A 27,611-nucleotide genomic window follows, 5' to 3' on the forward strand; every position below is an offset into this window, starting at 1 on the left:
TGCGCCCTCCTTGCCCCACACACTCTCTCACGCAAACCTTAAAAGTCTGTAACTCGCTTCCCAGTGGGCCGATTTTGTTAAAAATTTGTGGCTATAAATTAAAAAATTGTTTTACTTCTTTTAAAATAAGATTCGAAAGAATCTAAATTAGAAAATCCATTTTTTCAGTGATGATGGTATCCGACGAAGTACCAGCTACATCTGAAGTGATTCCATTAATCGGAAAATACTACATAGGACTCATATTTCTCATTTTTATGGCTGCATTCACAACAACACTAACACTATCCTACCAGATGAGAGGCAATAGTGGACAGGAGGTTTGGCGGAAATTTGAAAATTTAAAGCTTCAAATTTTGGTTTTCTAGGTGGACCCTCGAGTTCGAGACTTTTTCTTCTATCAAATAGCTGCCAATCCCTGCATTTCTTGGGCATTTTCTTTTCAGTTACCCAAGAAATTGTTGAGGTCGGACAATCGGAAACAGGTAAGGATCTGGAGAAATACAGTAATCCAGAATTGTTGGATTGAGTTTCAGACATTTGGATCCTTGAAAATCCCATCAAACATAAGCTCACAGGTTGGACTTCTAGAAGTTTTTCTAGAACTTAGTGGTCCGAAACACAACTTTTCCTATAACTCTTTAACATATTTTCCGTTTTCTTTAAATTTTGTACCAATAGATAGCCAACCTTTAGTTCTATAAATTTATCAAAAATTGTTTTTGATTTTCTTCCGAAAACTTACTTTCTAACTCATTTGAAATTTCTTCCAAACTTTAACACACTAAACATATCCCCCTCCCCCTCCTCGCCTGCGTCTCTCTCCACCACCACTTTCTCCCTCCTTTATGTTTGCCCTCTAGTTCGTTCCCTCTCGTGTCCTCGGTAGTATAGTGGTGAGTATCCGCGTCTGTCACATGCGAGACCCGGGTTCAATTCCCGGCCGGGGAGAAACTTTTTTTCTTTTTTATTCGTTACTTTTCAGAGCTTCTTCTTCGCCAATGGCAATCATGTGAATGGTTACGCCAAAGGAGAGCTTCAACCGCACACCCCTCCGGCACATATAGTGAAAATGGAGGAGATTACTGGTGGCGGAAGTGTCAAAAGTTTCGTGATGTCTGCGGAATCATCGGCTACTTCTCAGCTATTGACATCATCGCTGCTCAAAATAAAAGTGGTTCTGGATGATATGAAAGCTTCGATTCACGCTGGTAAGTTGGTTTTTTAATGGCCGGAAGTATAGATCTAAAGATTTTTGATTTCTTCTAAAGTTCCTGTCTGAAAATACCTTATACATAAATTTTGATCTCAATTATCTCGGTTCCTATGATTAATATCGAAAACTTGTCAACTGATAAAATGTTACTGATATTATGATAAACATTTTGTCAGTTGACCACTTTTGGATACCTTTCACAGGAACTGAGATAAATTAGCTCAAAGTCGGTGCTTACCGGCTGAGATACACAGAGGCTTCCAACCTCTTAACTTTGAGCCCCTATATCTCGGTTCCCGTGAAAGATGTCAAAAATTTGTCAACTAATAAAATTTAGGTTATATTGTGACAATCAATTTATCAGTTGACCATTTTTTGATACCTTTCACGGGAACCGAAATATATGGACTCAAAGTTGGGTAGTCTTTTTTAGAATGCTTACGGTATTTGGCAGAAGATTACTGTAGTTTATGAAAAGTGATCTTTATCACACATTCATTAGTGAATAAGCGCCTGGAAGGTCATGAGAAGGCACCGGAAATTAGAAATTTCCAGATTTTCAGCTAAACTAGACTTTCGCACGAACCGGAATGTGATCGTTGTGAAAGCAAAACAGAAATCGAATTTTTATGAAATTAAATTATAAGAAACCAAAATCGCCTACAAAAATTTGAAAAATTGAGTTACGACCTCAAAATCGAAAGAATAAAACCACGACCTAGAAATTCAGAAAATTAGGTTGTGGCCCAAAAATTTAAAAAAAAACATGAAAAAAATTGAAATCCCAAAATTGAAAATTTTCTAAAATTCCCTAGTTGTCTAAATAATCCCCATGTTCTAAAACCCACTCTCACAAAATATCATAGAAAACGGATTGCTTTGAGCCGAGTTACAGTACTTTGAAATTCGCAGCGTGAGAGACGCAGACAGGTAGAGCGTCTAGGTCTCTGCGCCCTCCCTACTCCCCACACTCTATTGCACACAATTCAACGGCTCGTAACTCGGCTCAAAATGATCCGATTTGGCTGAAAATGTGTGAGGAAACTGCATTAGATTTTTCCCATTTCTTCACCTAATTTCAATTTTCTAACTTTTCCAGGAAAAAAATTTAAAAATTGTCAAAAGTTTTCAATTTTGTATCAAACTCTTCCTCACATTTTGAAACCCATTCTCACAAAATTTCATTAGAAACAGGCCACTTCGAGCCGAGTAACAGCACTTTGAAATTCGCAGCGTGAGAGACGCAGACAGGTAGAGCGTCTAGGTCTCTGCGCCCTCCCTACTCCCAACACTCTCTCGCGCGCAATGCAAAAGCTTGTAACTCGGCTCAAAATGGTCTGATTTGGCTGAAATTTTGTGAGGACACTGGCCTAGATTATTCCTAACCACCAAATTTCAATTTTCTAACTTTTCCAGAACGCGAGTTAAAACGAATCAAATTCGAGTGGCAACAAGTGACCCGTCTTATCGATAGATGTATTATGTTTGGATATATCCTTATCACAATTGCGTTCGCATTGGTTATGCTGGCATCCAGAGAACCTCCGATTGTTTTAAATGATATTATTATGGATTCAGTGAAGAGTACGTAAATGTGCTCTATTGACAATTTGTTGAATACTGCTCACAACTTTAACAAACCGGTTAACCCCTTGTCAATAAAACATGCTCTTTTTTTCCTAGTTTGTGTCATGAGATTCGGGCGCTAATTCGAATTTCCGATGGATTTTGGGTTTTGGGAAAAATCAAATCATCAAGAATCAGGAAGTTATCTCTATCAGAACTTGTCAAATTTGAGATGGTGTCATAGTACATAAGATACAATCTTAAAGATTGAGTATTGGTCCCTGAGTATGACCATGCGCCTTTAAACTATTTTTTTCATACAATTTGGATTGAAACTGACCAAGTTATGAGTGTTTCAACTTTCGAATTTGATTATGCGCCTTTAAACTCAAAAATTCGAAAAATTTCAAATATAGTCATGTTTATACGCATTTTAAAGCTCTTTTCATAAAAAATCGTTTGATGTATTTTTCATATAATTTGGAGCAAAACTGACAGAGTTGTGGTCCAATAAACTTTTTGAAAATATCAACGTTTTCTTTGGGAGTCTATATATATATATATATATATATTATTTGTTTCAGTTTTCGAAATGTTCACTTTTTTGTTAAAACCGATATTTTTGAAATTTCAATTTTCTCCTAGAATCAAAGTTTGTAATTCTAACAAACACAAATTCCAAAAATTCGAAATTCCAACTTTTCTTTCCCTTCCTCTTCCCCATAACTTCCAACCCTTTGTCCCCCTATATCCTGTCTCTTTCCAAGAATTCCAGGAAATCGAGTAGGCGATTCAAAATATAATTCATGCGGAAAAATCGAAAAAAAAAGAAGAAAAATTGTGCAAAAATAATAAAGAAAATCGGCTAGAGGTCGATTTCTCAAAGTCGAGACGGAAGTGACACCTAGAGAACGTGCAATTTCTATTTTTGCAAAAAAAATGTTTTAGTAGGAAATGAGTAGTACATTTGATGTGCTTAGAAAGTGGTATGAATGATGAGGAACGAAAATCTAAGAAAACTTGCTTGATCTGACACATAATTCCCTTCAAAATTCATTTTTCGAATTATATCCAAAAATGTATAAAAGACTATAAAAATTGATATAAAATGATATAAATATTTGTTATGAAAATGTTCCCCATGTTTTAAAACCTATTCTCACAAAATTTCATGAAATACGGACCCTTTTGAGGCAAGTTACAGCTCTTCAAAGTTAGCACAGTGATAGCTAGAGCGTCTAGGTGTCTGCGCCCTCCCTACTCCCCACACTCTCTCGTGCGCTTTTCAAAGGCGTGTAAATCGGCTTAAAGTGGTCGAATTCGGCTCAAAATTTTTGAACACGCTGGACTAGATTTTTCCGATTTCTCGGTAAATTTTCAAATTCGGAACGTTTTTAAGGCGTGAGTTAAAATTAATGAAATATTGATCTGAGAATATGGTTATGCGCCTTTAAACTTAATGTTTTAATGTTTAATGTTTATTGTTTCTTGAAGCTCTTTACAAAATAAATCGTTTGGTATAATTTTCTAAACTTTCAGAGCGAACGTGATCAAGTTATGATAGATTTCGGTTTTAAGTTTAGCCCAAGCGCCTTTAAACTCACAGTTTTAAAATTATCCAAAAACAGTCATGTTTATATTTGTTTTGAAGCTCTTTTTATAAGGAACCGTTTGGTATAATTTTCATACAATCTAGAGCAAAACTGACTGAGTTATGATACATTCTAATTTGAGTATGGTTGCGCCTTTAAGCTTGAATTCACATCGCTTATTTTTGATCGATCTTAAGTGATGTGGCATTATTTGGTCCCTAGAAATTTGTATTCATATTTTTCAAGATTCTTATCTTCTTGATAAACAAAAAAAATACAAGGCGACAGATATTAATTGATTAGAAATCAAACATCCCAGAAAGTTTTTGAAAGATTTCTCTGGAAATTTTCAACTCGACCATAGACTATTGGATTAGTATTTTTCAAGTAAAAAATCTCTATTGGTCAGAATGTTCTGCACTTTTTGTAGGTAATCCGAAGATTTCTTAACACATGAATCATCTTTTTTTCACATTTTGAACCTTCAGAACCAGACATCGAATCATCACATGCTGCATACTTCCTGATCTCTTATGATTTGTAATTTTCCAGAAAATTCCAAAACTTTTAGTTGTTTGCTTCTTGATAATTTAGTGTTTTGGGTGGTTTCTAGTTTCGAAGATTCCAGAAAGTCATCTAGATGTTTTTTTCTCAACTTTGAAGGAGGTGGAAAACCTGACTGTGTAGCTCAATGGATTTACCGTACACCGTTGGAGGCTAGAATGAAGATTGAGTCACGCATTTTGACGTGACGATGTGTTTCTGGCTATGGTTCCGCTTTGACATCGATGACATTGTCACCGTAACTCTGCAGGTAGCAACGCGGAACCTCCAACGGTGGGACCAGTGAAAATAGTCAAGGGGCTTACATGAAAAAATTGGAGAAACACACTTTACATGTCCCTTACCTTAAATGACGTGAACCGTACTCCTACGCCGATATGTCGGAAAAAGGTTTGTGACAGTGGAGCTAAGGTTCTTTGTAACATCTTCTTGAAGATGACTCGCCTTATCCTATTTGGGATTCGCTGAAAAGAAAGAAACCGAGGGGGGTTGGTAATCTTGTTAATCACATTTAGGTGTTATTCATGTCATAGGAAAAAGAAGCTTTAGTCAGTTTTAAGTCTAAAATAGTAATTTTTAATAGAATTTGCATGAATATGTGTACAAACCCATTTGAAGTGAGCACCGTAAACACGACTAGAATGATCTCTCTAGCTTTTAACTTTGAGCGGATTTATCTCAGTTCCTAGGTGAGCTATCAAAAAGTGATTCACATATAAAATATTACTGGCAAACTGATAAACACTTTATCAGTTGACCATTTTTTGATATCTTTCACAGGAAATGAGATATAGGGGTTCTAAGTTGAAAAGTCAGCTGATTGTGAGCTTCCCAGCGATTTCCGACCTCTTAACTTTGAGACAGTTCATCTCGGTTCCTGTTAAAGATATCGAAAAGTGGTCAATTGATAAAATGTTTATCATAATATCACAAGTGTTTTATTTGTTGACCACTTTTCGATATCTTTCATAAGAACCGAGATAAATTGACTCAAAGTTGAATAGGGGGGGGGGTAATTTGATTGTTTTTAAAGTCAAGTTTGGAGCGCCACTTTCTGTTAGCTGAGTGGCTTCATTGCCAAAAATTGCTTATTGGTACCTAAAAGTTTTAGCGAAGCTAGGCATGTTCTATATGAATGTGTAGCTATTTTTAAAATCTACATTTTTCACTTTGAATTTTCAAAAAATGTTCAGTTTGAAGGGAGTTATGACCCAAAAACTAAATTTGATCAATAAAAAAATTTTTCAGAACATTTTTTTTCGATGTTTGGGTCCATTGTCCGTTTTCAATGATTTTGACCTTTTTTGCACTTTCACCTTCCCACCAAAGTCATTATTTTCTTCTCCTGCAGTGTCTCTCCTTCTCCTTTTTTGCTCCTTTTTCTTCAGAATCTTTTCCTCAGAAGACGTGGAATTCTGAAGAATTTGACCGGAAGTACTCTTGATGGATTTTAGGCCCCGCCCACTTCCCGATTAGCTAGGCACATATAAAAATGACAGGGGGCCACGCTCGACTTGTATATTTTATATTTCAAGATTCTGAAAAAAACATTTTTGGCTGAAAATTTTTGTTTTCAGCCAGAGATCGAATCTGAAATTTTTTTCCTCGATTTTCAGATTATTCTTCACAAATTAGACAATTTTGAGCCAAATTTTCAAAATAATAAAAAATAATTTTGAAAAATTAAAAAAAATTTTTTTTTCAAAAATTTGTTACCCATTCTTATTATTGGTAGAAAAAAATCACATCATTTTTTTCTTAAAGAATTTTGTTCCCCATTCATAGAAGTCTAAATCTGGAAAAAATCTGAAGTTTTCAGATAAAAAATGATATCATCCAACTTTTCCCCTTTTCTATTCTAATAGGATAATCTCTGAATATCAAGAAGATTATCCCTCTTTTTCTTTTTTTGTTGTCCTAAAAAGTACCTGAAAATCGGCAACTTTTATTTTTTCAGACCAAAAAAACATGCAAATTTTTTCGAAAATTTTTTTTTTAGTTCTGACCACGCCCACTTTTTTTTTATTTTCAGAGATTTCTTTTGTCTGGAAAGAAAGGATTCTTATTTTTAGGTCAAAAAGATTTGGGTCATTTTCTGAAAATCCTGACGTCTTCTACTTTTTCAGAATCATGTATCGTCAACTTCTTGAACAACACATTGAGGTGAATGCTCAAAGTGAGCCATCTAGAGCTCCGGTATTGCTCAGAGAGCCCGAGAAGAAAGAGAAGACTACAGTAACCCTGCCGAAAATTGTGGAACATGAGAAAAAAGTGGTAGAAGAGAGAGAAGACGTCGTTGAGAAGGCCGGAAAAATAATAGAGAAGCCAAATTCACAATCCACGTCATCAGAAAAAGAGAATGCCGGACCAACGGATCCAATTGGTGAGCGATTTTTGAATTTTTGAATTTTTGAATTTTAGAATTTTTGAATTTTTAAAATTTAGAATTTTTAAAATTAGAATTTTTAAAATTTAGAATTTTAGAATTTTCGAATTTTAGAATTTTAGAATTTTAGAATTTTAGAATTTTTGAATTTTGGAATTTTTGAATTTTTAAAATTTAGAATTTTTGAATTTTTAAAATTTAGAATTTTTGAATTTTAGAATTTTAGAATTTTTGAATTTTGGAATTTTGGAATTTTTGAATTTTTAAAATTTAGAATTTTTGAATTTTTAAAATTTAGAATTTTTGAATTTTAGAATTTTATAATTTTTGAGTTTTTGGCTTTTTTGAATTTTTGAATTTTTGAATTTTATAATTTTTGAATTTTTGAATTTTTGAATTTTTGAATTTTGGAATATTGGAATTTTTGAATTTTTAAAATTTAGAATTTTAGAATTTTAGAATTTTAGAATTTTTGAATTTTTGAATTTTGGAATATTGGAATTTTTGAATTTTTAAAATTTAGAATTTTTGAATTTTTAAAATTTAGAATTTTAGAATTTTTGAGTTTTAGAATTTTAGAATTTTTGAAAAAAAATTAAAATTTTAGAATTTCAAAAAATTTATTTTTGATTAAAGATTCCAGTTTTTCACAAAAATTCGCGTATTTTTCATCCCAAAATCTTGACGAAATTCCCTGTTTACTTGGCTTTTATCTCTCCTAAACTCTGATCGTTTTTAATCCGTATCACAGAAAATAAGCGTTTTTGGCTTCATTTTGTGTCACTTTTCCCTATTTTTTCGCTTAAAAATCAAAAAAAAAATTATTATGAGTTTTATAAAAATTCAAATCGATTTGGCGTCTCCATCTCCAGTCAGGCGGGGCGATTTAAGAGATCCACGGAGAAGTCTTTTTGTGTCAAAAATGATCCGATTCCTGATTATTTAATAGGTAATTTTTGGGAAATTTTAAAGGAGGACAGACACGAAAGTCTACGGGGTTTTCTTGGGGCGAAATCATGTATTCTGACGGAAAATCGTGCGATTGCGTCCCGCACTACTTGACGAGCATTTATTTTTTTTTTGTATACACTAAAATTCTTCCGTGTTAGGCAATTATTCCCAACTTTTTCTTGTTGTTCGGTCATTCCATAATGTCGCCGCATGAAAACAGAAAGAAAAAAACAAAAAAAAAGAGATAGGAATCGAACCCGCGATGCGCGACCGACAGACAAGCGCGCTCTCCTCTACACCACGCAGCGCTTGTCGGCTTATGTCTCTAAAACGATTATGAAACGAGGAGTGGGCGCTGCTTGGAAGAACGTTCGCGTTCTCGCTTGTACAGTAACAGAGAGTTATAGTTTGGTGTCCGTTGTTATTTTCCGATTGTACTGTGTCATATATCAGAAAAATAGAAATTTGAAAATTTTCATGTCTGGCTTCCTTTAAAGAAAATCTTATCGGAAAAAAAACTTTTTGTCTGAAACTTTTCAGTTTAAAATATGATCTGATTATCAGTTATTATTTATTTGATAACTTCAGAAAAATCAAGAATTTTAAAAGAAAGTTGAAAACAACTTTTTTCAAAAAAAAAAAACTAAAGATCAAAAAATTTTTCTAAAAGAAATTGAAATCTGAAGTTCGAAACATATAAAATTTGAAAAAATGTACCAAAAATCATAGGAAAATAACAGAAAATCTTTTTTTTTAATATTGATTTTTTGTAATTTTTTCTCAAAATTCTGCTTTTTTAAAATTTGAGTTTTTCCAGAAATTTTTTTTGGAAAACTCTGGAAATTTTCCTGAATATTCTAAAACTTTTAATGAAAATTCTGAAATTTCCTGAACATTCAAAAAAAAATTCGAAAATTCAAAAATTCAAAAATTCAAAAATTTAAAAATTCAAAAACTCAAAAATTCAAAAATTCGAAAATTCAAAAATTCAAAAACTCAAAAAATCGAAAATTCAAAAATTCAAAAATTCAAAAAATCAAAATTTCAAAATTTTGAAAGGTTAAAACAAGAAAATTCAAAAATTCATCTGAAATTTCCAGCCCAAAAAATCATCGACGAAACTTCACGACTTTCGGATCGTCAACGTGAAATCCTTCAGAAGACGTTCACTTCAATAGAGCAGGATTGCGTTAGAAACGGGCTCAAAATTTTTGTTCGGTAAGAGAATTTTTAAAAAATTGAATTTGGCGCCAAAAAATTCGAAAATTCAATTTCAAAGTTTCCAGATTGTTTGCCGAGTATCCGCGATACAAACTGATTTGGCCTCAATTCCGTGCGATTCCCGACTCGAGTTTGATGAATGCGGTCGAGTTGAGGTTTGGCGGGAAATTTGAACTTTTCAAGAAGTTGAAAAAAATTCCAGGAGACATGCATCAGTGTATTTGAAGGGTCTTGGAAAGATCATCGAGTCGATGAGAGATGAGGAGGAATTGAGAAAATCAATGTCGAGAATCGCATTGGCACATATCAAATGGAATGTTCAGAGAAATCATGTTATTGTGAGTTTTTGGGATACTAGACCATTTTCAAAAAAAAGTGGCCCTAACTTGGCTGAAAACGGTCCAAATTATGTGAAAATACCACCAATAAACTTCTCAAAGCATAAGAAACATTTTTGACCTACCTAAGGTTTTGTGACCGAGTTTTGGTTTTCTAGGCCACCAACTTGAAATGTCTGTAACTTGGTTTGAAATTCACTTCTCGGAGTTCTAAAAATATGAGTGTATTTCTTATAACAAGTGGACCATCTTAAAATTGATTGCGGCCTAGTTTTGCTAATTTTGGTTTTCTAGGCCACCTCTTTAAAATGACTATAAATCCCTTCAAAATGAGTTTTTGGAATTTTGAAAAAATCCCGAATTTTGCAGCACATGATCGAGCCGGTGCTTGAAGTGGTCAAAGAGTGTAACGGATATCAATTGGACGATGAAACCCGCCAAGCATGGACCGTTTTGTATCAAGTCATTGCTAATCTTATCGAAGTGTTCCGTTGTCGTGCACTTAATGATTAATTGATTTGGTTAAAGTCCCTTTTTTTCTAAAAAATTCAAATTTCCTGTTTTTTTTGTCCCCAAAGTTTCTTTTTTCCCTTTTTTCTACAATGAACTCTACACTTTGTGTTTTCAGTAAAAAAAACGTTAAAAAATTAAAACAAAAAACAACAACATAGGTGGCCTAGAAACCGAATTTTTGTATTTCTAGGCCACCAACTGGCAATTAGGTAAAAAGTGACAGAGAACACGTTAGAAACCTGTTGGTACAAGTTTCAGCTCGAAATATCCACTTTTACCCGAGTTATGCTCATTTTTGAAGTTGGTGGCCTAGAAAACCAAAACTAGACCACCAATACTTAAGTAGGTCAAAAATGTTTGTTATACTCTGACAAGTCTTTTGGTGGTATTTTCGTTTAATGTGGACCATTTTCAGCCGAGTTATTGCGATTTCAAGGTAATGGCCTAAAAAACCAAAAAGCTGGAAAACTCTGCCACAATTAACTTCAAAATGTTTCTTTTGTCTTAAGGAATACATAGATGTTTTAAAAATTCCAAAGAAGTCATTTTAAGCCAAGTTACAGTGATTTCAAGTTGGTGGCCTAGAAAAACAAAATTCGGCCACCAAAAATTAAATATGTCAAAAATGTTTCTTATGCTTCGAGGAGTTTATTGGTGGCACTCTCACTCATTTAGGACTATTTTTAACAAAGTTATGATCAATTTTTTGAAAAAAGTCTAATTCACCTGGGTCCAACGGGTCAGAAATCGTGCCCCAGTGAACGTGAGATTTTAGAAAAAATTCGCTTCTGATAGTGAATTATTTGGCTGAGGATGTGCTTCCACTGTTTTTATGCAAGTTTTAGAGCTAAAAAAAAATACAAAAACACGAATTTTATTGAAAATAATTGGGTTTTTTACATTGTAAATGGATAAAAATCAATGAAAAATCGATAATCGATTTCAGAAAGAAGAAGAATTGGTAGTGATTGTAGAGAGAGAAGCAATCAAATTCGCCTGATTTCCATAATTTTTTCTTTTCGAAACTTGTGATTTTTTCATCAAAATTTCCAAATCCTCTAGCATTTTTTTCTGCTCTTGTTCCATTCGTTTCTCATTCTCAATCCGTTCTCCGAGCACTTTTTTCTGCTCTTTCAGCACAAAAATCACTTTTTCAATTTCCTCGGATTTTTGGGTCCATTCGCGGAATTTCTCATCTTCATAATCACAATCCAGCTTTAGTTGTTTCAATTGATTCTGCAACAAATATTGATTTTTTGAAAAAAGTTTTAATTTTTTTAAAAATCAATAAAATCAATAAATGACCTAAAACTTTTTTGTGCATTTTTAGGCCGCCAGAGACACTCACTTTGTGCATTCCACGACGAAAATCGATTTCCAGTTTCATTCGATCAACCAGTTCTCGTTTTTCAGCCAATAAATCAAGACATTCTTGAATTTCAGCATCCAAACTGGCCGACGAATCCATTGTTGCTCCGAGATGAGCACGTTTTTGTTTTACCTGGAAATTTATTTTAAAAAGTTACGAAAACAACGTTTTTTGAGTTTTAAATGACTCAAAAATCGATTTCCCAATCAAATCAAAGATTCAAAAAGACTTTTTCACCTAGAGGAATCGAACTTTTGACCCTTTTCCTCAAAGACAAAACTGTTGCCACTGCGCCAGGGCGCACACTGACGATAGTTGGCGCCAGTCCAATGATAAACCCCGACCGCCACCCTCTCTCTTCTACCGGTTCGATTCTTTTTGACGTCAAACTATTTTTGCTTCTTTGTTTAGCTGTATGAACTGAATGTTTCTAGGTGAAAAATAAGCAGTTTTGAGAACATTTTTTCCTTCATTCCCAACCGATTTTCATGAATTTTGTCTTAAAATGGCCCAATTTTTTCTAGAATATTCTAAAAATCGCACCTCATTCATAAGTTGAGTGAGATGTAGTGCCCATGCAGTGACTCGATTCGAAACGTCTGTTTCTCTGCGTCTCGCCTTATCAACTCGGTCCCAAAGTTCCGAAATTTGACATTCAACCAAGCCAATTCGATTGCTCATCTTTCGTTTTTTCTCCATTTCGATTTCCAATTGATTCTCCAAAAGACGAACGTATTCATCCACGTCGTGCTCGTATTCCGCTACTGACTCACTCTGCAAATTCGCTCCATTGATATAAATTATTATTATTTGAACTTTTCTGAATCTGAGAATCTCAAAAAATAAAAATTTTGAAAATTGAACGAAAACTAACTGAGATATGACCCTATTTCTAAAATATCATCCGAATTTTTCAAAGATTCTACAGTAACCCGGCCAAATTTGAGCCAAAGTTCTTAAAATTTAAATTTACAGATTTTTCAAGTTTAGACAGTCAAAATAAGTATAATCATGGCTAGTTTTAACAAGTTTCATTTTTTGAAGCAAATTCGCTCTACCGAAATTTTTGCAATTTTTATGGAAACAAGGAATCTTTATTATTATTTTGAAGCTCTGGTCATGTGAATTTCAAAAATCAAAAAATTTCCGAAATTGAACAAAACCTGACTGAGATATGACCCTTTTTGTGAAAAATAGTCAGCATTTTCCAAAGATTCTACAGTAACCCAGCCAAATTTGAACCAATTTTTTTGAAACCAAAATATTCAGATTTATCAAGCCAAAACGGTCAAAATGAGTATAAACATGACTAGGTTTGGACAAATTTCATTTCTCGGTGCAAATTCGCTCTTCCGAAATTTTCGCAATTTTTAAGAAACAAGGCATATTTATATTCGTTCTGAAGCTCTAATCAGGAAATTTTCAAAAATCAAAAAATTTCTGAAAACGAACTAAAACTGACTGAGATATGACCATTTTTATTCACGGTAGTTTTGTTGGTGTTCCACAATTTTGCTGATTTTAAGCTTAAAAATTTCGGTAGAGCGAATTTGCACCATAAAATCGAAAATTGTTCAAAAATAGCCATGTTTATCTCATTGTGACCGTCTAAGCTTGAAAAATTTGAAAATTTGAGTTTCAAAAAAATTGGCTCAAGTTTGGTTGGGTTACTGTAGAATCTTTGAAAATGTTTGACGATATTTCATAAAAATGGTCATATCTCAGTCAGTTTTCGTTCAATTTCGGAAATGTTTTGATTTTTGGAATTTTCAGAATTTGAATCTCCGTTATCTCTCGAATATCCATTTTTATCTTATGATAAGAAGATTTTTCAGCGATTTCTAATTTTTTTGAAACCAAAATATTCAGATTTATCAAGCCAAAACGATCAAAATGAGTATAAAAATGACTAGTTTTGAACGATTTCAATTTTTTGGTGCAAATTCGCTCTACCGAAACTTTCGCAATTTTGAAGGAAACAGGGCATGTTTATATTCATTTTAAAACTCTAATTATACAAATTTCAAAAATTTAATTTTCAAGTTTTCTAGAATAATATAATTTGGGTTACGGTAGTTTTGTTGGTGTTCCACAATTTTGCTGATTTTAAGCTTAAAAATTGGAATTTTTTGAAGTTTTTTACGAATTAAGAGAATGTATACCGTCATAGATGTGACATTGACAATTGTCAATTTCTCCGTTATCTCTCGAATATCCATTTTTATCTTATGATAAGAAGATTTTTCAGCGATTTCTAATTTTTTTGCATTTTGGCAAAATACGTGTCAAGTAATGGCTTAATTACAAAAATTGGGGGAAAAATTGAAAAATGTCACGCGGTAAATTTGAAAATTGAATTTTAAAATTAATTCTTGAAACGTGAGAATGTGAAAAAAAAGCTAAAAAATTGTAGAAATGAAAATTGATATTGAAATTTAAACTTTTCAAAAAATAAATTAGGAGACGTTCAAGAAAAATTCGTATTTTGGGTTGAAAACTGACACAGTTATGGTTTATCCTGAGTTTTCTTGAAAAACTACCGTAACCCGATAGATATAATCCTAGCATTATCGAAACTTAATTTTTTAAAATTTACTCGACCAGAGCTTCAAAATGAATATAATCAAGCCCTGTTTCCTTCAATATTTCGAAAATTTCGGTAGAGCGAATTTGCATCAAAAATCGAAAATCCTTCAAAACCTGTCATGATTATACTCATTTTGATCCTTCAGACTTGACAAATCTGAAAATTCAAACTTCCACAAAATTGGCTCAAGTTTGGCCTGGTTACTGTAGAATCTTTGAAAAATATTGTCGATTTCTCAGAAAAAGTGTCATATGTATCTCATCGAAGTTTTGTTCAATTTCCAATGTTTTTATATTTTTGGAATTTTTAGTTCTTGATAACTAGAATGAGTATAAATATGCCTGCTTTCTTGAAAATTCGAAAAATTTCGGTAGAGCGAATTTGCACCATAAAATCGAAAATTGTTCAAAAATAGCCATGTTTATACTCATTGTGACCGTCTAAGCTTGAAAAATTTGAAAATTTGAGTTTCAAAAAAATTGGCTCAAGTTTGGTTGGGTTACTGTAGAATCTTTGAAAATGTTTGACGATATTTCATAAAAATGGTCATATCTCAGTCAGTTTTCGTTCAATTTCGGAAATGTTTTGATTTTTGGAATTTTCAGAATTTGAATATTAAAATGAATATAAATATGCACTGTTTTCTAGAAAATTTCAAAAGTTTCGGTGGAGCGAATTTGCACCCAAAAATCGAAAATAGTTCAAAAATAGCCATGTTTATACTCATTGTGACCGTCTAAGCTTGAAAAATTTGAAAAATTGAGTTTCAAAAAAATTGGCTCAAGTTTGGTTGGGTTACTGTAGAATCTTTGAAAATGTTTGACGATATTTCATAAAAATGGTCATATCTCAGTCAGTTTTCGTTCAATTTCGGAAATGTTTTGATTTTTGGAGGTAATAGATTTCAACAAACAACATCAAACGTCTATTTTCCAAACATATTTTATTCTGATAACCACTGATTGAATTTTATGATCAGGAAAAAAATCTGAAAAAATTCAAAAAAAAAAAGTTTTTTTCCCATTTTTTTCAAATTGAATGTTTGCTCTCAAATAACTATATAAATGTTCTTTTATCACTTGATTTTTCTTATCATTATCAGCTGACCCCCCTCTTCATTCCCCGTCTTATTGACCAAACCGTCTATAACTTTCCTTCCTTCTAAAATTTTTTAAAAAATGAGAATTTTTCTATATTTCCTAGTATATTTTCTAATTCCCCAAATCTGTTGGACCCATCAATACCTGCCAATCGATCGAATTCCTGATTGGAAATTGAAAAATGATGGAAACATCGGTCCATCTTACGGTCAACCCGAGCAAATTCGTATTTCCTATGGAGGAGACCCATCGGTTTCATTTGTGACGTGGCAAACATTCGATGATACATTACAGTCAATTGTGGAGTACGGTAGTGATTGGAAATCTCTGAATCAATCAGTTTTGGGACGATGTTCCGTTTTTTTGGATCGAAATAAGAATAGTGTGTGGAGATATATCCATCGAGCCAATTTGACGGCTCTGGTACCCGGACAAACTTATTGTTAGTTTTAAAAATTTTAATAATCTGAAAATCCAAAAAATTCGAATCATTTTGAGCCTAAAAACATAAAAATCAGATGAAAATGAAGAAAATTATGATTTTTCGGAAATTTTCAAAAAATTGAAGTTTTCAAAAATTGTTGAAAAATTCGAATTTTCCCAAATATGGTCATGTTTATACTCATTCAAATTCTCTTAAAATTTTGAATTCGATAATCTACATTGTTCAAAATTTGTCCCACAAATGAAAGGATTACGGTAGTTGGGCTTTCTATAAGAATAGTGTGTGGAGATATATCCATCGAGCCAATTTGACGGGTCTTGTACCTGTGCAAACTTATTGTTAGTTTTTGAAATTGTGAAAATCTGAAAATTTAGAAAATGGGGATCATTTTGAGCCAAAAAACATAAAAATCGGATGAAAATGAAGAAAGCTGTGGAGATTTGAATTTTCCCAAAAAGTTGAAAACTTGAAATTTTTCGAAAAAATCAAATTTTTTTTAAATATGGTCATATTTATATTCATTTGGATTATTAAACAATTTTGGGTTTACAGATTTAAGCTATTTGAGTTTTAGCACAAAAATAAAGGGATTACGGTAGTTTGAAAATGTATTTCCTAATTTGACGGGTCTGGTACCGAGACAAACTTATTATTAGTTATTGAAACAATTGAAATCGGGAAAATTGAAAAATTAGACAGGTTTTAAGCTAAAAATCATAAGAATTGGATAAAAATTAAGAAAATTATGAGAATTTGAAAATGTTTAATTTTCGAAAAAAAATTTTTTTTTTGGTTTCATTTTATTCTCGAGTTTTTGATAGTTCATAATATTTGAAATAAATATTAAGATTAATCAGATCAAAAATTTAAAAAAATTAGAGACATTTTAAGCCAAAAATTATAATAATCCGATGAAAATAAAGAAAGTTATGATTGTTTGAAAAATTATTTAATATTCAAAAAAAAAAAAAGTTTGAAGTTGCATGTTTTTGTTTAGTTCGACAGTTCAGAATTTCGTAAAATAATTTTTCAAATAAAAAATCAAAAATTCCAGAAATTTTGAGACGTTTTCAGCTAAAAATTGGAAAAAATGAGCAAAAATGAACCAAGTTAGGATGATTTCTAGGTTTTCAAAAAGCTAGTTCTCAAATGCTTTTTTTTGTATCAGAATTTGATGTTCAAATTCAAATTGTTACAAAAATCGGAAAATTTGAAAAATTAGAAACATTTTAAGCCTAAAATCATAAAAATCCGATGAAAATTAAGAAAGTTATGATTGTTTGAAAAAAAGTTCAATTTTCATCAAAAAAGTCATTTTTCAAACTACTGTAATCTTTTTATTTTTGTGTTAAAACCCAGAACAGTGAAATTTTCAAATTTCAAATTCCAAGACGGCTCGAATGAGTATAAACATGACCATATTTGGGAAATTTTGATTTTTTCGAAAATTTTCAAAAATTTTCAGTTTTTGGAATTTTCCAAACTCCCATAACTTCCTTTATTTTTATCCGTTTTTCATGATTTTTATCTTAAAATGTCTGAAATTTTTCAAATTTTCAGAAAATCAAAAATTTTCAGACTACCATGTTGGTTCGGAGCACGGTTGGAGTCCAATCTACTTTTTCACAGCATTAAAAGAACGAGAAAATGATGGTGGTGGATATATTTATGCGGTTTATGGAGATTTGGGTGTTGAAAATGGGCGGAGCCTAGGGACAATTCAAAAAATGGCACAAAGAGGAGAACTGGATATGGTGCTGCATGTTGGTGAGTGGATACATGGACTAGTTTCCCCCCTAATAGAATTCTAGGCCATCAAATAGGACTTTTTTCAAAAAAATTGGTCATAACTTTGTTGAAAATCATTCTAACTAAGTGAAAATACCACCACAAGACTTCTCAAAGTATAACAAACATTTTTGACCTACTTAAATTTTGGTGGCCGAGTTTTGGTTTTCTAGGCCACCAACTTCAAATGACTGTAACTCGCGTTAAAATGAAGTTCTTGGAGTTTCAAAAGCGTCAATGTGTTTCTCGAAACAAAAGGAACATTCTGAAATTATCATCTTGTAGTTAGGTGGCTGAGGTTTTGCTAACTTTTGTTTTCTAGGCCACCACTTTGAAATCACTATAACTCGGCTGAAAATTGTTCAAATTAAGTGAGAGTACCACCAAAAGACTTCTCAGATCATAACAAACGTTTTTGATCTACTTAAGTTTTGGTGGCCGAGTTTTGGTTTTCTAGGCCACCGACTTCAAACGACTGTAACTTGGTTAAAAATGAACCTTTTGGAAGTCTGAATACGTCAATCTGTATCACAAGAGGAACATATTGAAATTAATTGTGGCCGAGGTTTTCACTTTTTTGGGTTTCTAGGCCACCAACTAAAAATGCTCGTAACTTTGTTCAAATTCAACCAATTTGGATTTTTTTTAAACCAATCAGTTTCTATTTTCATTTAAAATACTTTGATGACCTGATTTTCTAAATTACTGTAAATCTAGTCCCTAAAAATCCCATTTTCCAGGTGACTTCGCCTATAACATGGACGAATCGAACGGAGAAACGGGGGACGAGTTTTTGCGACAAATCGAGCCAATCAGTGCGTACATACCGTATATGGCAACCGTTGGAAATCACGAATACTTTAATAATTTCACACATTTTGTCAATCGATTCACAATGCCCAATTCGGATCATAACCTTTTTTATAGGTATCGATTTTTTGAATTTTTGCGAATTTCTCTAAAATCTCTCATTTTCATGCACTATTTTTCTAATAAAGAGAGTGTGAGAGAGGGCAGAGAAACCTAAATTTTGAATTTTTCAGCTACGACTTAGGCCACGCCCACTTTGTGGTGTTCTCCACGGAATTCTATTTCAATATACAGTGGGGTTATCATCAGATGAAGAATCAATTCGAGTGGCTAAAAGAGGATTTGAAGGTGTGTATACTGTAGCAGACCTAGAAATTCCAAATATCTAGGTTTCTGTAAAAAATTTGCAAATTTTTGCCGAAAAAAAAAGCTAAAATAGCGAAAAAAGCAATTTTTAATGATATTTCTAAGCCAGAATAAAAAGCAAAAAGGATTTGACACCCAAAGTAATCGAACCCCTGACCTTCAGATTCATAGTCTGATCTCTTATCCACTCGGCCAAATGTGCATGAGGAGTCGGTGGCGCCCGAAGACTTACCAGTAGTTTCACCTTGTCGCCCGTGCATTTGCCTCGGTTTCTATACGCCTTCCCGAGCCGCCGCCTCTCCATGCGCGCATGGCCTAGTGGATAAGAGATCTGTCTATAGATCTGAAGGCCACGGGTTCGATTCCTTTAGGTGGCAAATCCTTTTTGCTTCATTTTTACATCTGGAAAACTAGTTCAAGATCCCTTTTTTGATTCAGAAAGCCAATGAAAACCGTAAAAATATTCCATGGATCATCACAATGGGACATCGACCAATGTATTGCTCAGATTTCGATGGAGACGATTGCACAAAATACGAATCAATTGTAAGAAAAATTGAAAATTCAAAAATAAGCCCCGCCCCCTTACAGATTCGTACAGGTCTACCATTAACACATGGATATGGTCTAGAGAAGCTATTCTATGAATATGGAGTGGATATTGAATTATGGGCACATGAACACAGTTATGAGAGATTATGGCCAGTTTACAATCGAACTGTTTACAATGGGACACATCTACCGTATACCAATCCACCGGCACCTGTTCATATCATTACTGGATCGGCAGTAAGTCGATGGAAGAGGTTTTTCTAGATCATTTTGAATGTAACTCGCTTAAAAATAGTCCAAATTAAGTGAGAATGCCACCAAAAGACTCCTCAGGATATAAGAAAGATTTTTGACCTACTTAAGTTTTGGTGGCCGAGTTTTGGTTTTCTAGTCCACCAACTTCAAATGGCTATAACTACGCTTTGAATCGAGATATTGAAATTTTGAAATAAGTTTTGAACGTCTGACATCCCCTTAAATATTTAAAAAATTTTGATGACCTAATTTTCTCAAAATCTGGATTTCTCGGCCACTATCTTCAACTCATCATATCTCAGCTCTAACTTAAGCGTTTGAACCCATTTTTGGCTCTAATGACCTAATTTTTTCCGCTCTTCTTGTTCTAGGCCATCTTCAACAATTTCCAAAAAATCTTCCAGGGTTGCCGTGAGAACACCGACGTGTTCGTCGAGCATCCACCACCATGGAGTGCGGTCCGTTCGACGGATTACGGTTTTGGAATTATGCGAATTTATAATTCGACACATTTGAATTTTAAACAAATCAATGTTGCGCAGGTGGGGATTTTTTTGTTGGAAAATGTTTTTTAAAAAAATTTTTGAAATTTTTTTTTGTAAATTTAAAACTCCCAAAATCTGGGGTAAAATAACCCAAATTTTCATATTTTGGGATTTAAAATCTTCTAGAAAATCTAAAAATCTCAGAAAATCCAAATTCCAGGGTGGCACAGAAGACGACGATTTTTGGGTGGTGAAGACTTCTGAAAAACATCATCGACCATTCAAACATCGAGATTTGAAGAAATTGAGAACTTATGGAACACATGTACCCGATAAATATTGTCATCATCATTCGCATTGTCCCATGGAGAAGAAGAAGAAACGAACCAGAAGACACCAGCATTATTTTTGAACTTTTTTTTTGGAAATTTTGCTTGTAAATTTGACTTTTGATAGATAAAAACTATGAATAATGGTCTGAAACAAAAGCAAAAAGACTTTGACGCCCAAAAGAGTCGAACCGCGGCAAGGCCTATAAGTAGTGATGCCTTGCCGCCCGCGTGGCCGCCATTGTTTTCAATCACGTCTGGCTGTCGCCGACTCCCTTTGCACGCGTGGTCGAGTGGAGAAGAGGTCTGACTATGGACCTGAAGGTCGCGGGTTCGATTCTTTTTGATGCCGATCTCTTTTTGCTTCTTTGTTTTACTTTATAAATTTATTTTTAAGACAGTGGGCACTCGAAAAACACATGTTTGGAATTTTTTCACCTTGCCTCTGACATTGGCGGTATCCACAAACCTTGAGAAATGTAGAATAGAAACTTTTGGGGATTACCGTATTTTTTTTTGGTTTTTTACACAATGACGAATTTCCAGAAAAAGCAGGTGTTTTTCAAATCTTTTTCTTTGTAGCCTCCAGAGTATTTTGTGTAGAAGTAGGAGCAGTTTTTCGTATATTTAAGGTCTGAAAAAGAGGGTTTTTCAAAAAAAAGTTATTTTTTCAAAATGCTCTACGAGATTTTCCACTTCTGGCACATTATGATCGGTGTCATTGGATGTTGTGCTAACCTGCTGCTCTGCTACGTGGCAGTACAAAAAACGCCCCCGGCTACTAGATCCTATGCAATCTTGATCATAAATTTCGCGGTTACAGATTTTTTGGAATGCTTTTTGGACCTTTTTATTATGTTGAGGTATGTTTTAGGGGTCTAAACACTTCAAAAATTGTGTTAGATAGCACAGCGAAAAAATCAAAAAAGATTATACCCAAAAGGAATCGAACCCCGGACCTCTAGATCCATAGTCAACCCTGTTACCCACTAGGCTTTGGCGCCTGGCGCGTGCCCACATGCGTTTATAAAGGTCGCGGCGACCAACGGTCGCCGCCTCTCATCCCTCCTCTTTTTAAACCCACCCAAGACGTCGCGGCGCTCCACCGCTCATTTGGTGTAGTGGTAGCAGCCTTGACTATGGATCTAGAGGTCCGTGGTTCAAATCATTCTGGACTCAAACCTTTTTTGCTTCCTTTCTAAGCCCTAAACCATTGTTCCCAATGCCTATAATAACCAATTTCTTTAAGATTTGTGATAACCCCATTCAATGTGACCCTAATTTATGTGTATCATGGATGGTGTCAATATACGGGACCTTTGAGTTGTAAAATTGGGTAAGCATTTTGTTTTTCTGACAAAAATGGGTTTCAAGTTCGGTTAGCAGGCGAAAAAAGTTTTCAAAAAAAAATGTCTTTTCGAATTTTTTTTTGTTTTTTGATTTTCAGCCAAAAAGAAAATTTCAGCCTCTCCCTGTTCTATCACTGCTTCCCACACACGACATGGTCCCTATTATTATCGTTCTCCTATAGATATTATATTCTTCACAAGTCCCCATTATCCCGAAAATGGCTCATCCTCATTGTTTTTATCATTTATACACCTAGCTTGTTTCAGGCGGTACGACACCTACCATGTTTCAAATTTTCAGAAAATTTGAATATTTCTGAAAATCTGAATTTTTTTTTTTTTTGAAATTCCGAATGTTTTGACACACATTGAAGCTTTTTCTGGAAATTTGTCACTTCAAATCTCGAAAAATAACCGTTCAAATACATTTTTAAACTGAACATTCAAAATTTGGCGTCAAATCCGGTACATTGGTACCAATGCACCAAATCTCACGGAAAAGTGCACAAAACGCGTTTTCGTGTCAGAAAACGGCGGGAAAGTTCGATTTTTGGTACTATAACTTCTCGAAACAACAAATTCCGTTTAAAAATTTAATTTTCAAAATTTTCGAAAAAAAATTTTTTTTTGGATTTTCAAAAACTTTTCCTAACTTTCAAAACTAGCAAAACACTTTAGAACCCTAAGAAATCGAACTTTTGACCATTCTGCTCCAAGTTCCTCCCTCTTATCCTCTGCGCCACCCCTGCACACCTAGGCGCCCCGTGGGCGCCGCGGTAGCTCAAGACGTAAGAGAGGTGTCTATGGAGAAGAAGGGTCAAAAGTTCGATTCCTTTGGGTTTCAAAGTTTTTTGCTAGTTTTTATTTTCTTCCAGATCATCTACTGGCCTACTGTAGTTGATCGTGAGGAAATCCTTCCCCTTGCCACCAAATTCTTCCCAGAATATCATTTGGAATCCGAGAAATCAGGAATCCTCGGAGGCATCACTACAATCAATGAATTCGCTTCCATATATGTGATTATCCATATGGCTGTTCCAATATTTCCAATTTATGTTAGTATGTTCGTTTTGAGATATAGATTGTGAAGAAGTTGATGGAACAAGCGACAATGTTATCAGCTGATGCCAAGGCCAGTCATAATCAGATCTTGAAGGTTTGTTTCAAAAGTTTTTGAAGAAATTGGGACTATCACAACTAGCAAAAAACTTCAAAACCAAAAGCAATCGAACTTTTGAGCCTTTTGCTCCAAAACTCATTCTCTCAACCACTGCGCCACTCGCGCGCCTTGAGCTGCCGTTGCGAAAAACGTGTTTTTTTTTCAAAAAAAATGGGGGCGTCTAGGCGCACAGGGTGGCGAAAGTCAAAAGTTCGATTCCTTTAGGGTTTTTTTAGTAGTTTTGGTAGTTAGGAAAATTGTAAAAAAGGTGAAAATTTTGAAAAAAAATTTATTTGAAATTTCCGAGAAAAAACATGCCATGTTTATACTCATTCAATCTGTTTTGACTAGCTGATTTCAAAAATATACAAAAAAAAATGTACTTTTCCAGCGTCTGTCACAAAAACTGACCAAGTTACAGTATCATTTAGAAGAGGGCGCCGCGTACGCTAGCTTCTCTGCGCTCTCTCACCCAGTTTATGTATTTGGCTATATCTCGGTTCATAGTAGCTCAAATTTGGTGAAAATTATATTTTTGAAATCACCAAAAAAAAAACGGTTCGAACGAATATAAATTTGTCATTTTTTGAAAATTCTTGAAAATTCTCATTTTTCCAGTGTCTCATAATCCAAGCTTTTATTCCATCTCTCCTCATGATTGGCGTCACATGTTACATCCTATCCCAATTGGGTCTTATCACTCATCCATTCATCGAATATCTTATTTTTGCCTCAATTTGTACAATGCCAATGCTCTCCCCATTCACTTATCTGGTGTATATTCGACCGTATCGCACGTTTTGTATGAAGTGAGATTTTTTTGGAAATTTTAAATTTTTTTGAAAATTCAAAATTTCGAATTTTCAGATTATTACATCTTCAGCGAAAACACCGCCGCTACCCAAACACCGACTCCAACGCCTACTACTCTATTACAAGATCCTAATTTCTTTCAAAAACTTTTCTTTCAACTAAAGCTAAAAATATGTGTCATCTCGGATTAGTTGCCACGTCATTAAGCACTATACTAGTATTGCTCATCAATATATTTTTCCTCTTTTTTTGAATTTTTTTGGACATGAAAATAAAATTTTTTTCTCTTTTACCCCTCATCGGAGGCATTGGATTTCATATTTCGTGTCATTTTTCTAGTCATATGTATTAGTACTACTAGTACTTGGTTAGCTAATGAGGATGAGAGAATTTTTTTCTAGAACTTTCTTTTTTCTCAAAAAAAAAAACACTGAAAAGTAGTCAAAAAGTATGTTAGCTAGCTCAGCGAAAAGAGCAAAAAATTTTAGCCTGAGAAGGAATTGAACCCCCGACCTCTAGATCCATAGTCAGACCTGTTATCCAATAGCCTATGGCGTTGCAAGCCTTGACGCGTACCCACAAGCGTTTAAAAACGGCGCGGTGGCTAGCGGCGGCCAGCGGAGCCGTCCCTCCACTTTTTAAACCCACCCAAGGCATCGCGGCGCTCCGCCGCACGCTTGGTGTAGTAGTAGTAACCTTGACTAGGGATTTAGAGGTCCGGGGTTCGGTTCCTTCTGAGGCCAAATTCTTTTTGCTTTTTTCTAAGGCCTGTAACATTGTTCCAACACTTTTTTAATGATCTTAAAGTATAAATCTAGAATGTTCAAGAAAAAAACCGCATCCTTGTTGAAAATTTGATCACTTTCTGGGAAAAATGACACCTCCGATTATCAAATCCTCATGTCGTCCCCTTCCTCCTCCTCATTTGCTCACGAAAAGGCGTCAAATGAGCTCTCCCCCACTTTTTCTCTAACACCCTCTCTCATTTTCCCACACTATTTTCTCTAGTAGAAGGTGCAACAGCTTTTTAGGCATCCCTGGGCAACGCCAGGGGAGGAAATGAATAGAATTAGAGAAAAAGGAAGAGGAGAACATTTCCTTTTTGCATTACTTACTACATATTTTTACGTTTTTCATGCAATTTTGCTTCATTTTTTCCCTTCCAATAGGTTCCTGGACCCCAAAATATAAAAAAATAACAAAGAAAAAAAAAGCAAAAAAATATCGAAACCCAAAGGAATCGAACTTTTGGATCCTCTGCTCCAAGTTCCTCTCTCTTAACCACTGCGCCACCCTCCGCGCGCCTCGCGCTGCCGCCGCGCCCAAAGGGCGCCCAGGCGCGCACTGTTCAGGTGGCGCATCGGGTAAGAGGAATGGAATTGGAGCAAGAAACCCATAAGTTCGATTCCTTTGGGTCCTAATATTTTTTCTTTTTTCTTTTTCCATTTTTTCATATTTTCAGGTTTTGGAACCTTCTAGAAAGTAATTTCTGGTCATTTTTCGGTTTCTAAAACCTCTTTTTTCAGATTAAAAAGTCTTAAACGGCAATTCCAAGCTTTTTTTGAAAGAAATGATTTCAAAAAAAATTTTGCCTTACTACATATCTTTTCAAGCTTTTTTTCTGGAAGTTTTCCGTTCCAATAGGTTCGAGGACTTGAAAATATGAAAATATGGGAAAGAAAAATAGCAAAAAAATATTAGAATCCAAAGGAATCGAACATTTGCCCCTTCTGCTCCAAGTTTCTCCCTCTTACCCATTGCGCCACCCTCCGCGCGCCTTGCGCTGCCGCGGCGCTCACAGGGCGCCCAGGCGCGCGCTTTCCGCGTGGCGCAATGGGTAAGAGGAGTGGATTTGGAGCAGAAGACCCATAAGTTCGATTTCTTTGGGTTTCAATATTTTTTTGCTTTTTTATTACCAATATTTTCCTATTTCTAGATCTTGGAACCCTCTGGAAAGTTGTTTTTTACAACCAAATTTTTTTTCAATTTTTTCCAGAATTTTATCTCCAAACCGTCCCACCATCGCCACAATTCACTATTTTTCGCATTCAACTACAAAAATTCTCGCGCTACTCGGTCTCGATTCGGAACAAATTCAACATCAGCATCAATTAGAAGTAAGAGATCCAATCTTTTCGTAGTCTTTTTTTTTTTAATTATGATATTTGTGTGAAATCCAATTTCACACATTTTGATCTAAAAATCACAAAAATCCGTTTGAAACTAGCTTAGATATGGGGATTTGGAATTTTTCAAAAAAAAATTTTTTTTTTGTAAAATTGTCATAACTTTTTTATTCTTTACTCAAATTAAATGAAACGTAAATTTTTGAAATTTGCAAATCAAATCGATCATTTTGAGTATAAACAAGCCATATATTGGGTGAAAAATGGTTTTGGGGATTACTGTAGTTTTCGTGGTGGGATACCTAACTGATCTAAACTATGGTTTGTTTATACTCAAAATGACCGTAATAACTTGCTTAACTCAAAAAATTATGTTTCAAAGACATTGAATGAAAAATTAAGAAAAAAAAATTGGAAACATTTTTTTCGAAAAAAAATTCAAAAATTAATCCCAAAAATTGTTTTTCTCTGATCTCTATAAGATCAGATTTTGTGTAGGATTTCCTTGATTATCCCACACACACACTTTTTCATCCCAAATCTTCCAAATTTTTCCTCGTATTTGCTCATTTTAGTGATACAAATTGTTCTGAAAAATTTCCAAAATTATTTTTTCCAACACTTTCTATCAAACCGTTTTTCGGAAGACGCAACAACATGTGAGTTTTCTTTACTTTTCTGAAAAAAATTAATTGTTTTTTGCTAAATTTTAAAAAATCTACCGTATCTCCTCAACCATTTACCCGATGGTTGTCACATGTTAATTTTTCAATTAAGCACGTGATTACGGCCATTTTGAGTATAAACAAGCCATACTTTGAATGAGATAGGTACCACAAAAACTACGGTAATCCCAAATATTCACTTTTCACCCAAAATATGGCTTGTTTATATTCAAAATGACCGTAACCACTTGCTGAACTCAAAAATGTATGTTTCATTCAATTTGAGAAAAAACTTTAAAAGTTATGACAATTTTTCAAAAAATTTCAAATCCCCATATCTCAGCTTGTTTTAAAGGGATTTTTGTGGTTTTAGGCTTAAAATGTGTGAAATTGCATTTCACACATTAAAAAAATCACATTCGGAAATAATTTTTCCAGATGCGTCCGCACGAGATGAACCAGTTCCTGATCTACTGTATCCTGTTCCTCTTCGTGATGCTCATCCTCTCGATTGTTCTTCTGTTCGTCTCGAGACCCATTTACAAGTTTAAAGCCAAATATTTCCCCGGCGAGCAGGATTATGAAATGTTGGTTTGAGAACTTATTTTTTGGTTGAATAAAACTTTTTTTTGGAAAAAAAGTACAGAAAGTTATGAGGATCTTATAAAATCATGGAAATGTTACTTTAACATCATTAAAAAGGTGTCGGAACAATGTTATAGGCCTTAGAAAAAAAAGCAAAAAAACTTTGGCTCCAGAAGGAATCGAACCCCGGAACTCTAGATCCAGAGCCTAGCTCGTTACCGCTACACCAAGTGGGAGGAGGAGGAGGCGACGCCTTGATGTTTTTATAAAGGGCGTGGCAGCTGGCAACGGCTGGCAGCGCCCTCTCTTCCCGTTTTAAGCGCACCCAGGGAGGCGCGGCGCTCCGCCGCACACTTGGTGTAGTGGTAACGAGCTAGGCTTTGGATCTAGAGGTAGGGGGTTCAATTCCTTGTGGGCCTAATATTTTTTGCTTTTTTAGCTGAACTAGCTAATATATTACGTTGGTAAAAAAGTAATGCGC

At 34.3% G+C, this 27,611-nt stretch overlaps 6 protein-coding genes and 1 non-coding gene across 7 annotated transcripts in view; 6 read left to right on the forward strand and 1 right to left on the reverse strand.

Moving 5' to 3' along the window:
• The window catches only part of Cbr-acr-18, a gene marked incomplete at both ends in the record, with an annotated part of 5,945 nt that extends 3,137 nt beyond the window's left edge, over positions 1-2,808 (forward strand). Inside the window, 4 exons of the mRNA XM_045238458.1 lie at positions 169-320; positions 369-485; positions 986-1,211; positions 2,633-2,808. Coding sequence (XP_045096530.1) covers positions 169-320; positions 369-485; positions 986-1,211; positions 2,633-2,808 — 671 coding nt within the window. The remainder of the gene's footprint in view (positions 1-168; positions 321-368; positions 486-985; positions 1,212-2,632) is intronic.
• On the forward strand, positions 880-951 carry CBG28896. The gene has a single exon. It is a non-coding gene (tRNA).
• A 4,260-nt stretch (positions 2,809-7,068) lies between the features above and the next one.
• Positions 7,069-10,347, forward strand: Cbr-glb-14 (the record flags this gene model as incomplete). Its single annotated transcript, XM_045238459.1, has 5 exons — positions 7,069-7,212; positions 9,435-9,493; positions 9,562-9,651; positions 9,699-9,834; positions 10,204-10,347. 5 exons carry the CDS (start codon positions 7,069-7,071, stop codon positions 10,345-10,347), a joined length of 573 nt encoding a protein of 190 aa, XP_045096529.1.
• A 942-nt stretch (positions 10,348-11,289) lies between these two features.
• CBG18592 lies at positions 11,290-13,935 on the reverse strand (the record flags this gene model as incomplete). Its single annotated transcript, XM_002638339.1, has 4 exons — positions 11,290-11,583; positions 11,696-11,848; positions 12,260-12,490; positions 13,879-13,935. The coding sequence occupies 4 exons, from the start codon at positions 13,933-13,935 to the stop codon at positions 11,290-11,292; spliced, it is 735 nt and encodes a 244-aa protein (XP_002638385.1).
• Positions 13,936-15,481: 1,546 nt separating this feature from the next.
• Positions 15,482-20,516, forward strand: CBG18591 (the record flags this gene model as incomplete). Its single annotated transcript, XM_045238461.1, has 8 exons — positions 15,482-15,845; positions 17,427-17,615; positions 18,377-18,563; positions 18,680-18,794; positions 19,251-19,358; positions 19,404-19,601; positions 20,024-20,161; positions 20,325-20,516. 8 exons carry the CDS (start codon positions 15,482-15,484, stop codon positions 20,514-20,516), a joined length of 1,491 nt encoding a protein of 496 aa, XP_045096528.1.
• Positions 20,517-21,108: 592 nt separating this feature from the next.
• On the forward strand, positions 21,109-23,887 carry CBG18590 (the record flags this gene model as incomplete). The annotated part of the gene is made up of 6 exons (XM_045238462.1): positions 21,109-21,296; positions 21,683-21,769; positions 21,881-22,052; positions 22,658-22,837; positions 23,560-23,750; positions 23,809-23,887. 6 exons carry the CDS (start codon positions 21,109-21,111, stop codon positions 23,885-23,887), a joined length of 897 nt encoding a protein of 298 aa, XP_045096527.1.
• Positions 23,888-26,983: 3,096 nt separating this feature from the next.
• The window catches only part of Cbr-srh-276, a gene marked incomplete at both ends in the record, with an annotated part of 3,527 nt that continues 2,899 nt past the window's right edge, over positions 26,984-27,611 (forward strand). The window contains one exon of the mRNA XM_045238463.1: positions 26,984-27,132. Within this exon, the coding sequence (XP_045096526.1) occupies positions 26,984-27,132 (149 nt within the window). The remainder of the gene's footprint in view (positions 27,133-27,611) is intronic.

The sequence above is a fragment of the Caenorhabditis briggsae genome (assembly GCF_000004555.2).
Source record: "Caenorhabditis briggsae complete genome, chrV, whole genome shotgun sequence".
Taxonomy (NCBI): Eukaryota; Metazoa; Nematoda; class Chromadorea; order Rhabditida; family Rhabditidae; genus Caenorhabditis; species Caenorhabditis briggsae.